The sequence below is a fragment of the Passer montanus genome, unplaced genomic scaffold, assembly GCF_014805655.1.
Source record: "Passer montanus isolate IOZ18808 unplaced genomic scaffold, ASM1480565v1 scaffold39, whole genome shotgun sequence".
NCBI lineage: Eukaryota > Metazoa > Chordata > Aves > Passeriformes > Passeridae > Passer > Passer montanus.
Genome location: NW_024368707.1, coordinates 3,119,611 through 3,143,539, shown reverse-complemented (window position 1 = coordinate 3,143,539; position 23,929 = coordinate 3,119,611). Strand labels below are relative to the sequence as shown.

General features: G+C 44.2%; 1 protein-coding gene across 4 annotated transcripts in view; it reads left to right on the top strand.

The window, feature by feature from the left end:
• Positions 1–23,929, top strand: part of LOC120506418 (limbic system associated membrane protein) — a 996,252-nt gene that overhangs the window by 821,636 nt on the left and 150,687 nt on the right. For all 4 annotated transcript variants that reach the window (XM_039717979.1, XM_039717978.1, XM_039717980.1 and 1 more), the window contains one exon: positions 8,980–9,212. In XM_039717979.1, the coding sequence (XP_039573913.1) occupies positions 8,980–9,212 (233 nt within the window). The remainder of the gene's footprint in view (positions 1–8,979; positions 9,213–23,929) is intronic.

Sequence of the window (23,929 nt, the reverse complement as noted above, 5' to 3'; positions counted from 1 at the left end):
CACAAGCTGGAAGGTGTTATTTGTAGTGACACATCTCTCTTCAGCTGTGAGATGCTGACTTTCAAATCTCCCCCTTGTTTTGTGACAGCCTGTGGTGATACCTCCCACATTTTTAGCCTGTGACTGGGGTGGGAGGAAACAACCCTGGACTACACAAAATACTTTGAAGCTCCCTCCTGGCATCACTCTCGTATTCCCTCTTGTGTTTGCACACCCACTTTTGTGCACCCACTCTCTCCTCACCTGCCCTTACACTCTTTCTTTCTTTGTGCCCCTGCATTGCTAATCTGTGGCATAGTCTCATTCTCCAGTAGCTGTGCTGGCTGCCTTAATGTTTCTTGCCAGCTTTTGCCTCTCCCCATTTTTTCTCTTCCCTCTGCTTGCCAGCCCATGATGTAGCATTGCCTTTCTCCATCTGCCTGATTGTCTCTCTGCTTTTTATCTGGGTGCTGAAGCTCCAGGTGCTGTCATTCTCTGCGACAGCACAGAACGTTTCAGTTTCCCTCTGTGGCTGGATAATTACCAGATACAGAGTCACGTGGACTTCCCAGTGAAACCCTCCCTCCCCTCCTGTCAGAGAAGGAGATCACATCTCTGAAACTCATTTTCCCCTTTTTGTGGTGTTTTCCTTATTATCATTTTTTACTAGAAGAAATTCAAGGGAAAAAAATTGGAATAGCTCTTCTGGACTTAGCTAGTGGTGACCACATAGAAGGCACTGGGGGTTCAGGTAGAAGAAATAGGTCATTTCCACAGCTGAAGTATGTGAAGGTAACTAAAGGGGCTTCTAGTCTGTAAGGGTGCCTTCTTAGTGTTCCTATTATCATTTTTTGTGTATCCCCAAAACAGAAAAAGGTCATAATGGTGCAGAGGCCTGCCAGAAGTTTAGTTTCCAGTTTATTGACAAATTTGGCATAACAGCCAATACCCAGTTCACATAATGGACTAATTATCCTTGTCTTTCGACGAACTTCTGTTCCTAAGTGACACCAGATACTTTTTAAATATCAGCCTGTGTCTTAGGGATCACAACAGCACAGGATCCTTAGTGTAAGTGCAGAGCAACAAAAAGGCTAATCATTGGACAATGTTCCCCATTGCCATTATGCATCAGCTCTGCTATTCCCCAGCTCCCCCTTTTGATAGTGCAGGAGCCCTGGGATGCTACAGGAAGCTATGGACAGCACAGCAAGGCATACATTCCTACTGGCTATTTCACTAAGACCAAGTGATCGATAGCTGATGAGCATTGCCTAATGATTCTGGACCAAGAGCAGAGCCAGGTTTCTGGCTGGACCAAAAAGGAACAGTAGCAAATCCTCAGCTAACCCAAAAGGGAAAGAGGGAGCTCAGGGTCTGTTTCCTCAGCAGCCTGAACCTCCTGACTGATTTTAGTGCAAGACCCTGATGCAAGCTGTCAGAGCATTTGGCACTTCTGCAAGCGTCAGCCAGAGAGAAGTTTGTCCCCCTTTGCACATGTGGGGAGCAAGTCTCCTCTGGCAGGAGGCCTGGGACTGGACTCAGTCATTCTGGAAACATGCCTTGGAATGGGAAAAGACCTGTCCAAGGTCTTCCTGACTACGCTGTAAAGAAATGGAGGGTATTTTCTGGGCATGATGGGTTATAAGAAAAGATGGTACTGTGGTGGTAGGTCTCACTCTGAGTTTTTTCTGTATTTTGAAATCTTAAACTGTGCTGGGATGTGGCTGGGATGGAGTTAAGCTCAAAGCAGCTCATAGCAGCTCATATTGATATTTTTAAGAAGGTTCCTCTGCTGGAGTGGATGTGGACTGAAGTTGTTTATGCAGGTATACCGATCCCCAACAGATGGGAAGAGCAATAAATCATGCCGGTATAAGTTCTCTTACTCTGATATAGTTACATCCACCCTTTGAGAGTACTGGCATAAAAATCGCTGCATTTTGGACTTGATTCCTGTTGTGAGTTTGTGTTTTTTTCCCTACACAAACAGAAACCTCTACTCTTAAACAGTCATTTTAACAGAAAGAAAACCCATGTGAGACCAGCTGTGTGTCTGCTAGTGCAAGCCAGGGCAGCTAGCTGTCTTTTTAGGCCAGTGTATTCCCTTGGGTTTCATTTTCCATACATACCACATGGACTGAGAGACAAGGATGTTTACAGCACATGAGCAGTTCTGCACTGATGCTCATATTTTCTGGTTGCAATTCTTTTTTATTTCATTAGAAAGAGTTGATGGGAGAGACAGTGAGACAGAAATGTTTCTGTACAAGGCACTGGGGACTCCTCTTCTAGAAAACTGGGTACAAATGCTGGTCACGAAAGAGGAATTCAGGCTGGAGCAGGTGCTGAGAGGGGCTACTGGGATGTTTAGGGCAATGGAGGGTCCATCATACAAGAAGAAACCAGGAGAGTTTGGCTTGTTGAATCCAGCAAAATGAAGGCTGAGAGGGAATATGATTGCTCTCTCTGAACACAGTGGAATATAAACACCCAGGAGAGAGAAGAGCTCTTTAAGCTAAAAGATGGTTTTGGCATGAGAGGAAATGGATATAAGCCAGGTATGAATAAATCTAGACGTAAGAGTTAGAAAAAAAAGGTTTTAATCAGCAGAACAGAAAGACTTTGAGCAGTCTGACCTGCAAAGCAGGGGTAGGATATTCCCCCATCAAACACACTAGGCTAAAGTAGAAATGAGGTACATCTCTGAAAAAGATGATAAAGTACAGCTGGCTGTGCTGGCAAAGGTTGGGGCTTCATGACCTGGTAAGCCCATCCTAGCCTCACACTCCTAAAGTGGCAATTTACTAAAGAGGATGAACAGAAGTGCAGGCATCCTATCAGCCATGCGCCCTCCCAATAGGTGGATGGCCAAAAATTGTCACCTGAGTGCTGAAATACCCAGGGAGCTGCAGACAGGTGTGACAACCAAGGTCACAGCATAATACAGCTGAGAGAAAGCATGGGCTGAACAGATGCAGCAGTTTCCCCCTCCTGCCAGTTTTCTAGCACAGGACTGGGTTTAAGCAGTAGTTTTCTAAATCCCTCTGAGGGCCTGTGTTATCATGCTGGCAGTGGTTACTCAGGAGCTATTTATGCCACATTTTGGAAATCCATCCTGCTGTGGCACAGCTTTCACTCTCAAACAGTGACCCTGCTGTGTATCATGGCACAGAAGAGGAGCAGCAGCTGTACTAGGCTGGGGAAAGAGAGGAGCAGTGGCAGTAGGGAGGAGAATTTTGAGCAACAACTGATGCCCATGTGCATTCAAATTCAGCAAAATGAGGCTTTTGGTGCTTGGCTGAAAGGAGGTTTCAGATGCTCAGTTGATATGATCTCCCATGATAGTGCCATCCACTTAAGAGGCCTTGCTTTCACAGAGGTGGAGCTGTAGGTGTCTTCTGTAGCATCTCCTGGTGAGGGGAACCTGATCCAGAGCAGTGGGAACCACCCAGGGCCAACAGCTCCAATATTGCTCCTCCAGAGTCTGTGCTCCTCTGTGCTCTGCCACTGTGCTCCTCTGGTGGGGACTGCAGGGGCAGCAATGTGTTGCTCTTGAGACGTTGTAGGATCCAGCGCTGCAGTGCCATTGTGGAGACTGGCTGGACTTTTCCCTGAAAACCCTGCCTGGCAGGTCATGGCTGGCATGGCTGTGGTCTGTCCTCAGCCCTTGCTGCCCATACCCCTGCCGGGGCACAGCGGAGAGGCCGGACTCTTGCTGCCGCCCTGGCTGACCATGGCTGTGTCCGTGTCCTTGCTTGCTAGGCAGGGAAGGACTGAAGAGCTTGAGGAGACAAGATCAAACAGCACGAGCATGATTTGCTTTTGAACTTTCCTCCCCAGGCTGGGAGCAAGGCTGTGTTTAACCACTGCACTACCTTTCCAGCATCACACTTTGCAACAAAACGGAGAATTTGTCTTGCACGTTTGGAACTGGCAGCCAGGAGCTGATGTTGTTTTATGCCAAACGAGCCATGTTTGATCCCTCTCTTTTCCCTCTTGCCATTTTGCTGCTGGGGGCAGAGGGCAGTAGGGGAAGTTGTTAGCTGGATCTTGTAAGAGTGTTTGTGAAGTGAGAAGATTAGAGCGGACTCATCACAGAGCTGAGGCGAAGGCAGGAGATCTGATGCAGGGTGGGTTGTGGCATCCTCTGGCAAAAGGCCAGCACGTCCCTCAGTGAGTGCAGTGGGGTGGGGTTTGGGTGCTTAATTGTGTGTGCAGCAGCTGCTGAGTTTTGGACTGATGCACAGAGATTGTCTTACAGAAGAGATGATCAAAGGGTTAACAGAGAAAAGGTGATTAAAAGGAGTGTGGGAATTGTGGCACAGAGCTGTCTTCACAACAGGCTTTGGAGAAAGAGGGCAAAAAATGCAGTCCATAAACTCACTATTTATTTATGTTTCCCCAAAATGAGGTAAGAGCTCGCAAAGCAGCGCACCATATTTCATTAATCCTAGCAGCTTGCTTCTTCTCACTATTGGGGTTCTGGCAGAGAATTGTGGGTTTGGGTCTGCTGTAAAAAAAAAAAAAAAAAAAAAAAAAAAAAAAAAAAAAATTTAGAATTACAACAGCAATTTAAAAACCCCAAATAATAATCCCAGCTTCAGTGCAACCCAATACATCATTGATAATGCTGTAAAATCTCCATGTTAAAGCAATCATTTAAACAGCAGCTTCACCAGGCCCTGAAGGGCTTCCTTCTTGTCTTTTACTCACTCTAGGCTCTAAATATCATCCATCCCTTTCCAAAAGGAATACCCCCAGTCCATCTCCGCAGCCTAGGCCGTAGCTGCTGTGCTGCTTTCTCTGGGGCAGAATGGGAAGCCCATTGCTGAGATCCCGGCACTGCCGCATCCCTCTCCGCAGCCCGGGCGGCCCCAGCCTGGCAGCGGCTGCCGACAGCCGGGGAAGCCGTGCTGGGGCTTTCCAGGCAAATGCCGCCTCTCAGCAGCCGGGCCCGTCTGTTCGCCGGGGGAGAGAGAGGGCGGAAAGCTTAGGGCCGAGAGCTGCTGGAGTGACAGGCACAACATAAACTGCGATGAGTGTTACAGCAACACGCTGGGAAATCAATGCGCGGAGTGGCGCTGCCTCCATCCACCGCAGGAGGAGCAGGAGTCACGGGCGCTGGGAATCAAAGCACTGGGGCCTGAGTGAAGCAGAAGGGGCGGTGAAATCTCCAGGCTTGCGTCGCCGGAGTAGAAGATGTGGATGCCTAAGCCTCACTCTCCTTTTCTTCACTCGCTCTCTCACCCGTCAATAGGAACAAGCCCAAATACTTTGAAGAAGGGGGGGAAAAATGTGTTTCTCTCCAGATGGAGTGTTCCTCAGAGCTTACAGGGGCAGGTTTGCAGGAGTGCTGCTTTGGCCCAGCGCTGCCTGTTAGACTGGCAGGTGATGGAGGAGGGAGGACAAGCAGCAGGACTTGCTCCTGCCTTCCCCCTGCCTGCATGCTGACAGATGTCCCAGCCCATCATAAAATCCAGGGACCAGGAATGATGGTGGGTGGCCCTCTATCCTGTCCAAGGCAGTGGCTCCTGCTGAAGGTTCAAAATCATTCTCCTGCGATAAAGCATCACTCCATCCCCTCCCTCATGCAGCACAGCTCAGCCCCATTGTCTGCATTTGCATGTGGGGAAAAAGACTGGGGGAGGAGTACAAGGATGACCCGGGTTTCTTTCTCCACATACAACTGTTGCTAAAAACTTCAGGTGCCCAACTTAGCTGTGTTTGTTTACAAAGAGGCAAGGAGGATTAATGGGGCATGGCAGCAAGATCTTTTGTCCTTCCATGTCTGTGGTTTGAAATGGTGCAAGATTAACAGTTCCCAGGTTCTTACAGTGATCATGCAAGGCATGCCCATCACCATTCACTGGTCCTCTTGTTAGCCACATCAGAGATGTCAAGAAATCAAACCAGCAACCATAAGGGAAAGAATAATGCATGGATCACAAACTGTTTATTAGCTTTCACTGAGGCTGATGGTAATGCTTCCAATAAGTCTAATGAAAAGCATTTGACTGTCTCTGTGAACCTGATTATTGATTATTAGTGAACGATAAGAGTCCATTGATATCTGGCTGATGTCATGTTCCTATTGCTTTGCAGTTAAAATGTCAGTTAACATGCCATTTAATATTCTATTAGTATTGAATTAGCACTTATTACACTGTGAAAATCATCACCATAAATCCTTATTAAAGTGTGATCCATTCAGCTGGGTGGCATCTCTGGCAGACTAAGAGGGTGTGTGTGTGTGGGTGTGTGTGTGCAGACAGACATACTGAGATGCATCGTCCACATGAATGCACGTTCAGAGCATGCCAAGACTTGGAATTTCCACATTTGTACATTGATTTTCCCTGACAGCTTGAGAGGAACAGGTATGGTGAGTAGAGGGCTCAAATCCATTTCACTTACTCCTCCCATTTTCCTCTTTTCTTGTCCTCTTTTTTTTTATTTATTTATTTTGGTAGCACCTACTAACTTATTTCAGGGGCAGTTGCAAGGTTGTGTGACTGTAGCTATTGACCACTGTCCCAGGGCTCACCTGGATGCATGTAAGACAGGTTATGACACATTTTCTTTTCCAGAAAGAGGAGGGAGGGTCCCTGGTTGAAGCCTACCCACAGGAGCAAAAGCACAAGGCTTTGTTCAGACCACACCACTGAACTGTTACTGACAAGACAACACACAGGGGCATATTTGCTTTCTCAGAGAATTATAATGATCAGGGGCAGGGCAGAGCTGCTGAGTGCTTGCTGTAGCCCAGTGGAGATGGGAAAGCAGCCCGGTGGGAATGGTGCAGTGCCATGGATCTGGTGGAGTCCAGCAGCACTGATAGCTGTACAGGGGGATTTTCAGAAGTGACTGAGAAACTTCAGCTCCCACTGACTTCAGCTTCCACTATTAATCTGCTTAGCTTTTCACTACCAAAATATCTAGCCTCTGATTCTTGGTGCTGTTACAACTTGCATTCGCAAGAGGCTGCTTGACCCTAAGGCAGCCAGCTCTGGAGACAGTCTGAGTTTTTCTACAGGGCCACTGCTCCCAGCCCTGGAGCACACTGCACTCCCTGGGTCCTCACTTTTACCTTCCATCGCTGGTGATTACTGCCTGGGATGGCCAGTGGAACAGGAGCAATGCCTCATTGTAGTGGTGCTGGTTTCTACCTGCAAGTGACTGCTCACAGATTCCCCTGTATCCTTCTTTTCAACAAAAAGTAGCTTTTTGAAAACAACTCAGATCACACCTGAGAGTTCACCTTGAGGACAAGTGCCTGCCTGGCCAGAAGGGTAGGCTCTGGCCTGAGGGACAAATTCTCACTCCCTTGGCTGGACATTGTCAGTAAAAGACAGGATCTGTTGGGCTGCTCTCTAAAGCAAATGTTTACCAGATCAGACAGAGCTGCTCACAGCTTGGCCAGCAGCATGGCATGGCTCCCATGGATGCCCACGCAGCTTGGCTTTCTTCCTGCCCACAAGTAACCCCAGAAGAACTTGGACAGCATCCATGGGCTAGCCAAAAGAGAGTGGGTGTAAGGTGCCAGCCATAATGGTGGGGTCACATCACAAGGGAAGGCAGCTGCAGCAGCCTTGAATGAAATGCATTCAAATAGAGGAACTTGGAAAATGTCTGACCCATGCTAAAAGGCTTTATGAAAGCCTACTGTCAAATATTTGTCTTATCTTGAAGCAATAATCTTTAACCTCTTTCTTTCTTCCTTCAAATACAACATATGCATGAATAGTGAATAGGACACAATCCTGTGCAATGCAATCTAGGAAGACCCTGCTGAAGCAGGGAGGTTTGATCATACAACCTCACTGTGGTCCCTTCCAGTTTTACCTATTCTGTAATTCTGTAATAACAGTGGCAAGAGGTGCTGGGTCATGTGAATGCTGGGACACTGGGCAGAGCTCTGAGAGGTGAAGGAGCAACAGCTCTGGAGACTGAGCTTGCACACTGAGCTAATGTGATGTGAGCGGCAGCAGGGCAAACCTGCTCTCAGCCTCAGCCCAGCCCTGAGGGTGCAGCTGCCAGGGTGAAAGAGGAGTTATGTCTGCCTGTCTTCTTCAGCCCTGGGCCTCTTGAATGAGATATAGCTGAGAGTGAGCAGGACATGTCTCCCCCGTGGCAGCTCCTCCTCTTTTCTGTGCAAGTCTCCTTCTGGTGGTGGGAAGTGGTACCAAGCAGGTGCCTTTGCCAAAAATGCATTTGTCTTCACAGCACCTACTCTGCTCTCCACCAAGAAACAAAATATTTGTCAAGTTACAGTTGCAATGGGGTTAGTTTGTCCTCTGACTTTGGAAGGTTGGCACTCAGGGCCCTGGCAGTTTCTGGTCCTCCTGCTGTTCCTCTGCTTTCCACCCCTAGCTGTCATTCCTCCTCTCCCGTCCACCTGAGGTGTTCACAGGATGTGCTGTGTATATCACAGGGATGACAGTGACACTCCCACAACCTCTCATTTTCAGCCTGAAATCTGCACTTGCCTGAACAAACAAGCAGATGTGCATCAGCAAGTGTGTGTGTGATGGAGGAGCTGTGCCCTGAGCTGACAAAGCTGGAGCCTTGAAACTTCTCCCTCCAGGCTGGAAGGGATCTGGCAGTTTAACTACTGTATACTCAAATTTTTGAAGGTGAAGGAGAAGCATGGGAAGAGATACTTCCAATCTTTCTCACTGGCAGCGTTGGAAGGGATTTGGTGATCAAGATCTCTTGTGGCCTTCCAAATTAGTTTTGGTACATATGTAGGCCACAGGCAAAAGGAAGAGATAACAAGTGATATGTCTAGTTTATTAACCAAAGATTCATGAAACTCTTCAATATAGTTAAATTGTTAAGTATTTGTCCATGGGACAGTAATGGTGAGAAGATTCTGTGGTTCACTGGCAAGGCAGGAGTGTTGTGTGAAGTTTCTCAGCAAAGCAGTAAAGAAAAGAACAAAAGGGAGATGATGGAGAAGGTTGTTAATCTCCTCCTTACCTGTCTCATCCTCTGCAGGTGTTATGTAGAAGACAGAAGCTCCAAGGTGGCCTGGTTAAATCGTTCCGGCATCATTTTTGCTGGAGAGGACAAGTGGTCCCTGGACCCTCGAGTAGAGCTGGAGAAGAGAAACCCCCTGGAATACAGCCTGCGGATCCAGAAAGTGGATGTCTATGATGAGGGGTCCTATACGTGTTCGGTGCAGACACAGCATCATCCCAAGACTTCCCAGGTTTACTTGATCGTGCAAGGTAAGCAACATGCCTGATAGGAGAGTAAAGAGCAAAAGACAGAGTGAGTGGAGGGAGCTGTATTTTTCTAAGAGAAACTCAAGAGCCAGTAGCCTGTGTGTCCCTTATGTTTACACAGGAGCCAGTTGGACTCTTCCCTTGCACTGTGGCGTAGTATGATTTTACTCTGCTGTCAGTTTATCCTTTTAAAAGTGGTGACAGAGCAGGGGACACCAGTGATGCCAAGCCATATTCTAATGTAATGCAAACCTGGCTCCTGACTCTGGTTGTTTGGCACTGATGGGAAAGCATTTGTTTATAATGACACTTTTCGGAACATTGTGCCTTATCTCTTCCCAGAGAGCCCTCTGGTGTCTTCGCCTCCTTATTCCTCAGGTTTCCTTTCTTTTTTCTTGTCAACAAGCTACTGTGCTGTGTTTTTTGGCCTTGCATAGTCAACTCTTTGCCAGGCTAAGGAATTAATTTTCCTGTGAGTTTTTTCCATGCTGGGTCTTGGTTTGCCGGGTGCACCATCACTATGCATGTGTGAAACCTGGTACCCAAGGTACTTGCCACATACCTTATGTTGCTCTTTCCTTTTTTAGCTACCCTTCTCCTGTGTATATTATAAGGAATAGGAGACTTGGCAAACCAGTATTATCTTATCTGTCTGCCTGCATTTATGGCATAACAGAGAGTAACAAATTAAAGAGTTCACCAGTTATTGGCATGGTCATTAGTGAGTTTACTCTTGTTCCATCCTGTCCAGACCAGAACACCAAACAAGTGAGTTTACCCAGTTTTGTTTAGTTGTGCTTTAAATGTTCATGCCATTTTGTCTATCTGTCTATTTATCTAAAATATTTACAGAACAGCTTAGTTGATAGATATTTATGAATGTATTTGATACATATTACAGATACGTTCAACTTCTATATTATCTGTATTATCCTTCAGGCAGGAATTTGTTACTTCTTCTGACCCATAAGGCTGCAGAGTTCATTTCCCCCAACAAGTTTTTGAATCACTCTGATTATAAATGCATGCGGGAAAGGACTTCTCCTCTTGCTGGCACTACTTGGCAAACAGGGCACTAAGTAGCAGCCTAAGTGTTTATCTGCAAGGTGAAGAAGTCTGGATGTGTGGTCAGAGGTTATGCTTTACACACAGGTGTAGTGAGCCAGAAGGCTCCTGTTGGTTTTCTTGCCCAGAATCCTCCCCCAGCAGCACAAAGAGCAGCCCACGCCCGCACACAGAGCAGCTCTCCCGGCCTGGCTGAGTGCTTGCTGCATGAAATGCATTCCCCAGCCCTGGAGGTGTACCCTGCCTCGCTACAGCAGAGCAGAGCCAGCCCTCTGTAGGTGGTTTATTACTGGTGAAATCTCACAGCACACAATTTCCATTTACCTGTCAAGAAAAATATAGGGACAAATGAATTCTAGAGCCGTGCATATGTATTATTAATTTTATTTGTGCCTATTAGATATGGGCCTAAGCAGCAAAATTGAGTTCTCTAGCTTAGCTTTCACTTAAATACGTGGGTATCTGGCTCTGAACTACTGCCACCTTTCTGAGAATTAGAAAATTTAGGTTTTGACACTCTTAAACTCTAAATGCCTGTAAATAAGGTATCTGTGGGTAATCTTTGTTCTAACACCTGCCACAGATTTCTTAAAAGACCCATTGTGATATTGTGCTTGCTGTATAATCCTGTAATTAGGTAAAACTCATAGCTTTAATTTTTTTAACTAAATTTAATCTGGAAAAAAAAAAAGAAGGAAAATATAAGTACAAAATCCTTTCCAATTTGGAAGAATTATTCTCATTCTAAACATGTTTTAAAAATAATCTTAACTAATAAAACTAATTCAGTACAAAACAATGTATGTTAGAAAATAATCCCTGTAGTCTCAGAGTATTATTTTTTATATTGATTGCTATTTTTCCAAGATTTGCAGGTTGTCTGCCTGAAAAATAGTCTGCTACTAGTACAAATTAAAGGAGTTTGGATATTGAGTCATACTAAACTATTTGGTTTTATTTATTTTATGTAGTTTTTTTACTTCTCTTGTTTTTGTATTCATAAATTTCAGAACATAGGCTATTTGAAGCTTTGGGCATCCCAAATGTAAAAATAAATAAATAAAAGAAAATAAAACTCCTGAAACGTTAAATGACAGAGTAGTCAACTGGTCTGCCTGGTAATCTGGGAGGAGAATTTCCAGAATGATGGTCTCCTTTGAACAAGCTCAGGCAAACAAAAGCAAGCCAGGATCAGACACTCATTGCTAGCTTTGCACACATGGTTGATGCCTGGATTTGCCAGTGGAAGATACTGCAATGACAGCTGCTCCTGCCCTGGAGACAATGGGTTGGTTTAGGGCCATGCCAGGTTTCCTATTCCTCTCAGTGTTGTCACAGATATTCCTGCATCCAACTACCAAAGGCAGATCCTTAGTCTCTCACTCCCTCATTCGTCTAGCCCCTGTGATAACTTCTATTAGCCCTAGACACAAATGAGATAGGTATATCAGAGACAAATAAGTCTCTAGGCTGATCCTAGAGTGCTGCTGGAGCCCTTAAAACTAGAGACTGGACACTCTATGTCCACAATGCCAGCTGAAGGAGGCAGCTTCACCATATCCTGAATGTTTTCTGTGTTTAGATCACTGCAGTCTAATGGAGTTGCATTCTCAGACCAGGTCTTTTCAAGCCTTGAGAAAATCAGCTTTCCCTGGGGTGAGCTCTGCTTGGTGAACTCTGCTAGCCAGAGCTGCAGAAGTATATCATAGAAAAAGGGACATCACCTCTCTAATGTATATGCCCAAATCCTTTAGTACTCACGTGGGAAGAACTACTTTGTCAGCCAGCACCAATCTCTTCAAAAACACCCTATGTGGTCTATTCCTTTCCTCTCTTAAGTGTGTATGCCCATTGATAAGATCCCTCTCAACTGGGATTGAAGATCCTTCTCAACTGGGCATATTGCAGAGGTCTAAAAGGGGCACAATGAAATGACACTTAAAAAAAATCAGAATTTCATGGACAGCTAAAAGTAGAAAAAGTTGTCCTCGTAAGTCTTTCCATCTTTGCAAAAATAAGGCTTGTAAACATAAAGCTTCTCTGCTAGTAGAAGTAGGCATTCGCTGCCAAAATATTCATTAGTACAACTGTGGCCATCTCTCCCATCTTTCTGACCCAGGTGGGCAGCACTGCTTGCAGCTCTCTAGACTGAAGGTGGTTGTCTCTGCCCAGCTCAGTGGCTACCAGGTGCTCTCTCCACTGGGGTGAATGCACCAAGAGAGTGCTCTGAGCCACCACCTCACTCACAGCATTTTGTACTGTTTCAATTTGGCTATAATGGCCAGTTGCAAAACTTTCTGTTTACTACCCCAGTTATTTCTGCTGGTGTGTGATCAAAGAGTAAACACTTGAATGGACCTGCAAAGGATGTTCTGGTCCTTCCCCATGCAGTGACACAAGATCAGCTCTACAGTGGCTGCCCCATACATGTATTTTTTTGAAGATGTGCCTGGTGCATGTCCATTATTTCACTCTCCTTGCATTTGGAAAGCTTTTATTAACATATGATCCAAATTGATTTTGCTGCAAATTATTTCTTGGCCTTCCAAGACACATAGTGGTTATTTCTCCTCTTCCTCAAAACTACCTTTTATCTGCCTGAAACCCCCAAATTTCTCTGTCTCAGAGTTCTCTAGTGCAGCTTAATAGGCTCACTGCTTTCCAGAGGTCATATTTTTTCAACCCCTGTGGCATATATATTTTACTACTGTTTGATTTGTCTACATATTTTCTTTTGTGTGATCAAAGAGTAAACACTTGAATGGACCTGCAAAGGATGTTCTGGTCCTTCCCCATGCAGTGACACAAGATCAGCTCTACAGTGGCTGCCCCATACATGTATTTTTTTGAAAATGTGCCTGGTGCATGTCCATTATTTCACTCTCCTTGCATTTGGAAAGCTTTTATTAACATATGATCCAAACTGATTTTGCTGCCAATTATTTCTTGGCCTTCCAAGACACATAGTGGTTATTTCTCCTCTTCTTCAAACTTTTACCTGCCTGAAACACCCAAATTTCTCTGTCTCAGAGTTCTCTAGTGCAGCTTAATAGGCTCACTGCTTTCCAGAGGTCATATTTTTTCAACCCCTGTGGCATATATATTTTACTACTGTTTGATTTGTCTACATATTTTCTTTAAATGTACTGTCCAAAACCAAAGCAAGAGTTCCAGTTCAGGATTCAATCATGCAGATACAAGTACCAGCCATGTTTTGCATATCACACTTCACTTACCTAACCCCAGAATGAAATGAGATTTACCTTTTTTATATGAGTGCCTCACTGCTTTCACTAATTTAGTCTTTCTACCTTTTTAATCCTCTCTTACTGGTCTGCAGCTCATTCTTCACTTTTGTGTTTGAACATTAATTGTTTTCCCCCCTTCCTGAGAATACCACTTTGTGCTCGCTGCTGTTGGATGCCATCTGGTTGGTCTCTCCATGGAGACCACTTCAGTTTACTTATGATCCTGGGCTCCAAAGCACTTGCAACTGCCCCCAATGTAATGTCATGGACAAAAGTCAGGTGCCTTATTTCTTTTCCATCATGAAGGTGTTAATTAAAGTATTGAAGAGATCAGGACACAAAAGCAGACTGTGGCAGCAGCCCACTAAACCCTCTGTCCCTGGTAGAGAGCGATCTGTTGATTGCAGCTCTTTGAAGCATCCTGATGGAGATTTAACATCCACTGTATTCTCTTAGCTTGTTGAAGACTGTCAGGTCTTCTGAAGTCAAGATATATCACATAATCACACACATTGATTCTGCATTATCTGTTATGCCAGCTATCATACAAAAAAAAGGAAAATGAGGCCTGGGTAGCATGATATGTGTTTGCCAAAAGTACATTGGTTTTTTTCCCCCTTTTCTCCATTATTATTCTCTCGGTGCTTATAAATGGGATGTTTAATCATTTGTTCCAGTATGCTGAGTGACTTGTTCCAGGAGAATTGAGTCGTAACAGGGACATGGTGGCTGCCCCTTTCCCAGCATTACCTTGGGTTCTTGTTCTTTTAGTGCTATAACCTCAAGCCCTTCTCAGGCATTAGATAACAGTGGAGAAATTCCTATGGTCCTTAATTGTCTCATCAGGATGACAAGCACAAGGGCACAAAGATCTTGGCATTCATGGGGTTTAAAAATTTCTGCAATAAAGACCTAGGCCTATCCAAGTCAATCTGGAGGAGTAACTCTAGTAGGAGGAAGCAAATTGTTGCTGTCCAGAGCCTTTATATATAGGCATAATTGTGAATGGCAGTAGTTGTAACTTTTCAGTGAAACAAAAAGATTCCATTGTTTTTGAATTTTATTAAAATTTAATCAGGAAGGTTTTACAGGTCTCAGTTGCTTTTTCTGGTCAAAATTATGAAGACAAAAAGATATAGCATTATCACAGCCCATCTAAAACCTAACCATACTCAGCTGCGGTCTGAAGAGCTCCACATTCACATTTTCACTCACAGCTTGGGATTCCTGCAGACTCAACAACATTTCTTGTGATTCCCAGTTATTGATTGTAAAGACTGTGGGCTCTCCCTTGGTTAAATGTTTATGTCATGAAAAAATAAATTACTAAGAGTTTTGTCATTTTGGCAAAACAAAAAAAAATTTGGAAATATCAGCAGCAAATGTTCACAAAGAGGAGTGCTTGTTTACTTGTTTACTGGCCAGCCCTATCCAAAGTCAAGTGCATAGCAGCTAAGGCCAAATTCTACAGTTTTCTTTCTAACTGATAGGCATCAGCATGTGAAAAAAAGTACAGAGTGTAGTCTTTCTCCATTATGAATTGCCTTTGTGGTACTCTTTGCTTGCAAAGATTCAGACTCGCTGGTCATTGTTTCAACATGATATAAAGATGTGTTTGTTGTTGCTGGGATTTAACCATAGAGAGTTTATTATTAACTGTATGAGTAGATTAGCTGTGCACTGTCTCTGTCCACTCTCCTGAAATTAGACTTTCTGCTGGTGACTGGTACAGCACAGAGAGATCCTTCATCCAGACAGGCAGCTGAGGCCAGTCTGGCTTCCACAGCACAAACTGCTCTGCCAGCAAGACCCTTGCTTAGAGCTGGGTCTAGGGCTGATGCGGGAGGGTGTTGTCCACCATCTCTGGAGGAATTCGAAAAATGTGTAGATGTGGCACTTAGGCACATGGTTTAGGGGTGGTCTTGGCAGGGTTGGCTTAACTTGATGATCTTAGAGGGCTTTTCAAACCTAAGCAACTCTGTGGTTCTGTGATATGCACAGCCCTTGCCCTCATTTCTGAGGACAGCAATAGGGAAAGGTAATGCTTTGGACTTTGGGACTGTGAGAAAGATATCTAAGCAGAACTGATGGAAGGCTCAAGAGTATGTTTTCTAGGGGCCTGAAGTCAGGTGTCAAGTGGAGGTAATTTCTGGCAGTCACCAGCTTGGCACCTGATACAGAATGAGGTTCTTCTGACCAAATGTAGATGATACTGTTGCTGTGGGTTGTCTTGGACTCCCTTTGTCATTGGTGAGGAGACAAGATTTTTCGCAGGCCCAGTCCAGTTCGTCCTTAAGTAAGCATCCAAAATTCATCAGACAGACTGACCAGTGGAAATGCCTCTCCCTGGCTGTAGAGAGGAACTCAGTCTGCGCAGTCCTTTTAGAGCCATGCATCCTTTTAGCCTTTCCACACCTCTTTCTGTCAGTCCTCACTGGCATTTATTTCTGACAAAATGTAGCATTGGTAGCTGTCATTGCTTGTGGTGGGTTGCTGAGAGACTGGAATGGGGCTGGTCTTGAGCTCAGCAGATCTGTGGTGGGAGCCTACCTTCTCATGGCATTCCTGGCCTTCCTACCTCTTTGGCCAGCGCTGGAAGCAGATCAGTTTGAAGAGAGCTGAAGCTATTTTTCCTTTGCTAGCTAGACAGCAAGGATGTTGGAGTCAGATGCTGTTCTCTGAGAAATGTTGGCTTCCCTGCTTTGTGGGCGCAGAGCCCAGAAATCGGAGGGATCTTTCTGAGCATTAACACTGTAGCGTTTTTCATTCCAAGGAGCATGTAGTAGGTAAGAGCAAGCACAGACCACTTTGTCTTTTTCGGAACATAGCGCCAATGGGAAAATGACAGCGTATTTGGCATGCTGTTGCAAAGAATAATGAGATAACATGGGAATATGAATTTTTCTGGGAGGAAGGAAGAAAGATCATTTTACTGGGAATGGTGAGGGAGGAGAAAAAGAAGATTGAAGGGGGGAGATAAATTCAGGTTATTAGAGGAACTGGAAGCGAGAAGTCCAGTACACTTGGAAGGAAGTGACAGCAGTTTGGTGGGGAAAATAATCTGAGAGGGCAAGGAATAGTCTTGAGCAACTGAACCATGTGAGGTCTTGCTGCACCACTTTTGCTATTACCATGGACCATACATTTCTACCAGAAAAGTAATTCCAGAACATAAGGCACACAATAGTATTGGTGGCAGTTTTTCTAGGTTTTCTGTGCTGCTTTGTTTTGGCAAACTCGTAAAGTGGAAGAAAAGGCACCTGGTGTTTCCTAAGTTACCAAAGAATTTCCTTTCACTCCCCATGCAGTATTTTTATCACATCCCCATGGTGTCCTGACGCCTCTTAACTTCTGTTTTCTTATCTCCAGGCATGGTTGGAACAATATGATGCAGCTTAGGCTTTGGCTCTGTTATATTGGTTGGAGCTTAGCACTTCTTAGTGCATAAATCAGGAGGTTTTTCTGGAAATATTTTGGTGCTGGCTTTGCAGGTGCAGGCAGGAGACAAAAACAGAATACTTCAAAAAATGCTTACTCATTTTGGAGAAAGAAGTATAGCACAAAATACATGGAATACTTTCCTGCGGCTGGGAGGAAGGATCTTGATACGACAGTCCAAGTCCTAGTGATATAAATCAGCTTAGCTTGAGTGGACTCTTCAGAGTGGTATCAGTTGATATTGTGTGATTTTGTCTGATCAGCTGATTCTAGATTCACACAGTGCTTTGAAAGGTTTTACCATGTTATTTCTCAGTTTGATGGGCTCAGTCTGTAGTCCCAAGGCTTAGCTTGGACTGTAAGAAAGGGGAGTAGGGACAATATTCTGCTCTCAGCTCCTAACACAGGAAGAATTTAGTTCCACCACCAAGTCTGCTAACCCTGAAGAAAGCACAAATAACCATTAGCTGTCGGAGTGCACATATCAATCCATTTTAAAGCCAAGTGTCTTCCTGCTCCCACTGCTTAAAAAAAAGGACTGTGGCAGCACAGCAGTTGCCTTGACTTGTTGTGAGCCTTGAAATTTGACCGAATTGGCCCACAACAAGGTATGTCCCCTTGGATGCCCTAAGTCATAGATTCCACTTGCCTGTTCCCTCCATGATGGCCAGTGTCTTATCAGTAGTAACTGAAATTTTTTTGCCACATCCTCTTGAGATTTCTTTGCAGAAAACTGTTGGTAAAATCAGGACTAAATGTCTTACTCATTTTACATCGCAAGCCTGTAACTCCTTAGTAGCTTGAAAATTAGCAAAAATCTAGGTTTTTTTATAAAATGGTTCTCAAAAGATCTGATCTGAAGTTTTGGATTTCTAACACAAAATAATGAGAAAAGATATACAGCTAGTCTTCATTAGAAGCTTTAGGGTCAGTTTGTCTCCTTACTTGCAATGTGGGTGATAGCTAAGGTTAATCATATTCCTTATTTCTCTGACTCAGATCAAACTTTTCTGTAGCTTTACTGTCCACAACTAAAACCAGTCAAGAGGTCTGAAGGCAGGAGGCAACAGGACCTAGGGCACACAGCTGTGGTAACCCAGGCCTTGCAATTCCAGCCTTCGTGGAACAGTGTGTTCCTTTTGCCTGTTTTTCTTATTTCATCAGTTCCAGTTGAGTCAATGCTGCAAATCTGCCATGCTCAAAACTCCACATGGGATGAAATTCCAGATTCCTGGGGTCCACCAGCTCGTGTTCTTTGGTTTTGGCTGCTGTGTTACCGTCTACAGTCATCATAGCTATTTGTTAGTGGGTGAGAACTTGGATCAAAATCTAGATTCCACAGAAATTAGAGGGAATTTTGCTCCATTGGAGCAAAGATTTCATTAGAAATTGGAATTGGCTAGAAACAGCTTGTAAAATAAACCATCCAGCAGTTCAAAACCAACATTAAGTCTTATAGAAAGAAGCACATTTCTTTCCTACCTTAAAAGCTTTCAATTTTATTCTTTAATATTAATTAATTGCAGAAATAAGGAAATTGTCAGTTTGGAGAAGGGAATAGGGAGATGGTGTTTCTAAAATGAGAGTGTGGAAAAGCAGGTGTGCATGGTCTCTGTGCTGTGCCTAGTAGCACATCCTTGTGTCTGTATGGTGCAGCTTGACCCCAGCTGACCCACAGTAACTGTGTTCTCCTACCATTTATCTCTATCCAGTGCAGGCTCTCATCACTCCTGAATGGATCTGTAGTCTGTCCTTTCAGTGTGTATGCAGGCTGTGCCTTGTAGGATAAGCCTCCCGCTGCTTTCCACAAAAACAACAAATGATAAATCATATTAGGTAATAGGTTTTCAGGGTTTGGATTTTGATTTTTTTTTAAGAGCTCCAGCTCTTGTTTTTTTCTTAAGAAACATTGAAATTGCTACCCGAGTACCAGCTCCTTATTCACCAGAAAGTGAAGAAATTCTCTAAGAAAATAATTAGTTAATATCACATTTCCTGTATAGCTGCTAAAATGTCAGTAGCTGGCTGCTTGGGAATAAGAAAAACACCAAGAAAATAACAGAATAGCAGTTTCATTTAACAAAGCCCAAGATGTGATAGTTAGAGGGGAAAAATCACTTGCCAAATGTGCATACAACAAAATAGACAAAAAGGAAACAGATACTTAGACATGTGGCTTCCATTTACAGATTATTCAGACAGAGAACACTTTCTTAAAACCCAACCACAGCTTTTTTTAAAAAATCCCAAATATTAGGTTAAAAACTGTTAATCTCCAGCAGACAGTAGGAAAGAAAAAGGTTGTTCCTGGGAAGGGAAGAAAGGTTGCTGTTAGCAGTCTGAGGGTGCACAAGCACGTGGCCACTCTTGCTAGTAGTTCTGGGTCTCTACCAGGCTCAGGCTATCAGTGAACAGCGCTCTGGTAACAGGAGCCAAACCCTGCATGAGAAGTCATAGTGCTGTCTGAAAGTCTGAAAGATCCTATTGTTTCTCAAAAATGCATTTGGGAGTGCCATCATTTATCTGCCCCCTTTTCCTGAAAGGGCCTTTGGAAATCCCCAAATGAGGGTTGTGAGTTTTCTCAGTTCTGATACCAAAAGCCAGAAGCTACTGAGGCTTCAGCTATGCTGCTTATAAATTTCCCTCCATATTCATGTATCAGATTTCCCTTACATTGGCTATTTGATTGCATGATATTGTGTGTCAACAGTCTTTCATAAAATCTTGTAGGAATGTCCTTATTATGTGGACACATATAAGAATGAGGAACAGTTCTTCAAAAATAAAACTTTTGGTGCTTCTCAAACAGAAAAGCAGACTACAACTTCCCTTTTTTCCCCATTTCAGGAAGGTTACCTTTAAAAAAATCCATGGAGAAAAAAAAAAGATTATTAGAGAGGTCCTCTTTAATGAAATGAGAATTGGATTTTGGTGATAAGTTTTAATTTAGGGCAAATAATTTAATTGGAATGATTCATTAATTTTAGGGTATGTAAATTGGGCCTCTGGCAGCCTATTTATTGTCTTCTTTATTCAATTCTGTGTCTTTTCTATCAGCAGTATAAGAAAATTTTGCCTTATTAAGGTAAGGAGACACTCCCTTTGAATGTGTGGAGAAAGGACTGTCATTTGAACATAATGGCATCTCACATTTAAGTGCCCTCAGTTTGTGAGGCACTCAGGCTGCAGGACCAGTGAGTTTGTTTTCACATGGCCTGGTCATGTGGATACTCAGCTCTGCATAGGGGTCAGTTGGTGTGGGGCACCTGGCCAGGGTTGGCTTGGTCATAAGAGAGGTTGATACCACTGTCTGGTGCTTTGGAAAATTCCCAGCAAGGACACCAGAGAGATGTCACCAGAAGATGTTCTATGTTAGGGCTAGAGTACTGTAAACTGTACTCTGAGTCAGAGGCTGACTAGAACATCTCCTCATGTTTTGTTAACTGGGAGAATCAGCTCTCATCTTTGGTATACAGCAAGTATGCCATTAATGTGTTAAGTGTACAGGCAAAGTAAAAGTGTAAGGAGCCTTTCGCAGGGAGAAAAGCCAAGAAGCAAGATCCTAAGCATCAATTTCACATGGCCCTCATGCAGGTGCTGCAGCAGCAGCTGTATTCTGGAGAGTCTCTTCAAAATGATTGTCCCCTTGTTAGACTAATGGGAATGTGACTTTTTGGGTATGTTCCTGTTTTGAATGAATAAAAAAAAAAATCTTTGGGAATAAATGCGATAAATCTCCCCAAATAGCTACAGAACAGACTGTGCAAGGTAGAAGCCTTATGACCTTGACTATACAAATCCAGCTATGATTTTAGGGATTATTACTGCGTAGAACTCCCAATTCATAATTTTGCCTGGAAGATTAATCCACTTGTTGACCTACAAAACAAGGTTAAGAACCAAAATTCATAGGGATATCATCCTTCATGATCCTGTTTCAAGGGAGTGCTAACAGGGTGGCAGTGACTGCTTCTCCTACTGTGTTTTTAACTGTTGTGAATATATTTCACATAACTCATGGCATGTTTGGTTTCCAGTAGAGTATTTATAGCTGTGTAAAGCCTGTGGACCACCTTCATAATTCATGTAGACACCTTGGTTTTGTGTGTACATGCTGTGTGGATAGTATCAGGGAAAGCCCTGGACTCCAAGCTAGATGGCATAGAGTGGCTCGTGTTTGTGCTACTTGATGACACTACCTTTTGGAATGGACAGAACATGTCCCTAGTACACTGAGTGGGGAGGGCTGGTCTCCTCTGTGCTCCCTGTAGTGACCCTGTAGCCCTGAGACATGCTTCTTTTTTGGTTTCTTAGTTTATTATATTTTCTGCTTAGAAGTACCTAAAATAAAGCAAGGGCTGGCAGTCTGGTGCTTTTATAACATGATGCCAGTGTGTGTTCTGTGGCACAAGAACATATGGAGGAATTTGAAAGCCCAGGGCCTGTGGGGTTGGTGTTGGAGGACTTTCACTGGTTGAGGAAGCTGAACTTGGCATCATCTGCATGTCTGGAGTCTGCTGTCCGTATCAGCTGTGCCTGCTCCTGCTCTGAGAGGGGATGCACTTCATTCTGGGAAAGAGCCTGAGAGTAATCTCATGGTTGTATCTTAGTAGTTCAAAGGACTGGAGCAAAAACAAGAGGCCATGGCTTGCCCTCTGGAGCAAAAGAGGACAAACCACATTGGCAGTATAGGCTTTGCCATTCAAGGCCATTAAAGGTTTATATTTTTTTAACAAATCCAGGGGGTTGTATGGTTCTGCAAAATAAATTGCACAGGAACCCTGTCAGGGACCGGACTAAATCCCAAGTCCAGAGGTAAACATCTGTCACTTGGTATTTTAAGTACGACTCTCTGAAGGTGTTGCATCTCTTGTCCGTATGGACATTTAGCCTTGCAAACAGAAGTGGTGCACTGCAGCTGAGATTCATCACACTTAATCTTAGACATCTGAGTGCTGCTAATGCAAATCTAAACTAGTCATCTGGCCTCATCTGTAGTCTGTTGTGAGAAGGTGGCATCTTACTCTTTCTGTTGTCTGCCTTGAGATAATGTGAAAGATCAGCCCCCAGGAGTCTCTTTTACTTTGGACTACAAGCGGAATGCAAGTTACTAATTTAGATTTACACAGCAAACATTTCAATGTCTAAAATTTGGTGGCATGGATCCACCTTGTATGTCTATGCAGGAAAGATGAAACCATGTAAAAGACTAGTTCTGGAGACTGTCATTACCCACAGTCTGTGTTCTCAGCTGCATTGACAGGTCGTGACTATTCCTCTTGCCATAACCTGCACTGTGTGACATTAAATAGTATAACAATACATTTTGTTTTAGTCTATAATCAGTTCTTTACTGGACAATGCTTTCAGTTATAATCCCTGACATATTTACCTGTCCTTGTGAAGGGCAGCTCCATTCCCCTCCAAATCTCTTTCTATAAGCCTGGCATAAATTCATACAAGTTCTCCCAGTGAAAGGTTGCAATCTCCTTGATTAGATACTCCTGCCTGCTCTCTCCCACTGAGCCAGAGAATAAGGGACTACCCTGAAAAGATTTCTGCACTTTCTGCCACCAGCCCACCACAGCCTGAGACACAGGCTAAAATTTTTTACAAGATGAGTATTGCTATTCTAGCCCAAAGTGTTCCAGAGTACTTAATTTTTCTCTCAGATTTTCTGCTGCCCCATCTCTGTAGTCCTTGAACTCCTTTGAGATGTCACTTAGTGTTATACCAAGCGCTTCTTACCATCTTCTTTCTTCTTCCTGAAGACAAAACTATATAGGATTTTAAAAAGAAACTCCAGGTATTTATTGGTTTGCACATGCAGTTCTCAGGAGCTGCAGTGCCTGTTGCATATCAGTGCTGGGTGCTGCTGTGTGTCTGGTGCTTCAAAGTCCATTACTTTCTGTGGATTTCACAGTGTAATCCTCTGTCATGGTTTGAGGCTGGCACAATGCCAGCACTGCCATGAAAATATACTTTCCCTAGTGGCTTCTGTGAGATGTGATCAGGAATAGAGCAAAGCAGGCTCCAACTTAGGAGTAAAGGAAACAAACTTTATTAATTACAGTATCTAAAAAGGAACAGACAGTGCACTAAGAATGAAAACCCTCCAAATACATTCCTCCTCCTCCCCCCATTTCTTCCACAGCATGAAATAACGCCATAGATTTCCACCCCGTCACCATCTCTCAGATAATCAACTTTCAGTCCATCACCCCCCCTTAGATAATTGACCCTCAAGTCCATCAGGGAGAGAGGAGTCCCCCCTTGCACCACAAGCTTCCCCCAGAAACACAATTGAAACCTCTTGTGTTTCCGAATCACACGTGGCACTGCCCAGAGAACATCGGCCCTTGTGACTTCTTCCCCCCCATGTCCAGTGCTCTCACCACTGCACATGGACCAGAACTGGTTTTAGGATCCCCTTTTAAGGATGCCCTGCCCAGTTCCAAAAAAAGCAGCGATCTCTCAGCTTCGGGACACCAGTCCCCCCAGATTTAGCCCCTGGGGCCGACGGGCCTCATGAACAGAGATCTTCCTTTCCACTGAAGACAGAGGGCATCCCACACCCTCCTCAGCCGTCTCTGTTCACGCCACTGCTTCACCACACTCTCTCTGGATTCATGGCACCGCCTCCTCCTAAATGCAGTCTCTGTGTTACAGGAAAGACATGGGTCTGTCCATGGCCATACAAGGAAAGAGTCCAGCTCAAGGTCTCTCCATCATCTCCTCCCACTTAGGATTCTTCTCACCTCTTCTGACATTTCTCACATGCATCAACTTTCATCACCCTTGCTCATTTCCTCCTGCTTCATCCCTCTCTCCTCATTCAGATTCAGGAGGATCAGTATTTGTAAGGTTTCCATTATTCTAGGAAGGGGTTACAATCTTCACCTCTGTCTGCCCAGAACTCCCACAGCGGCCGGGCACCTTCTCGCGCCACATCCCCCACTTCTCCTTCTG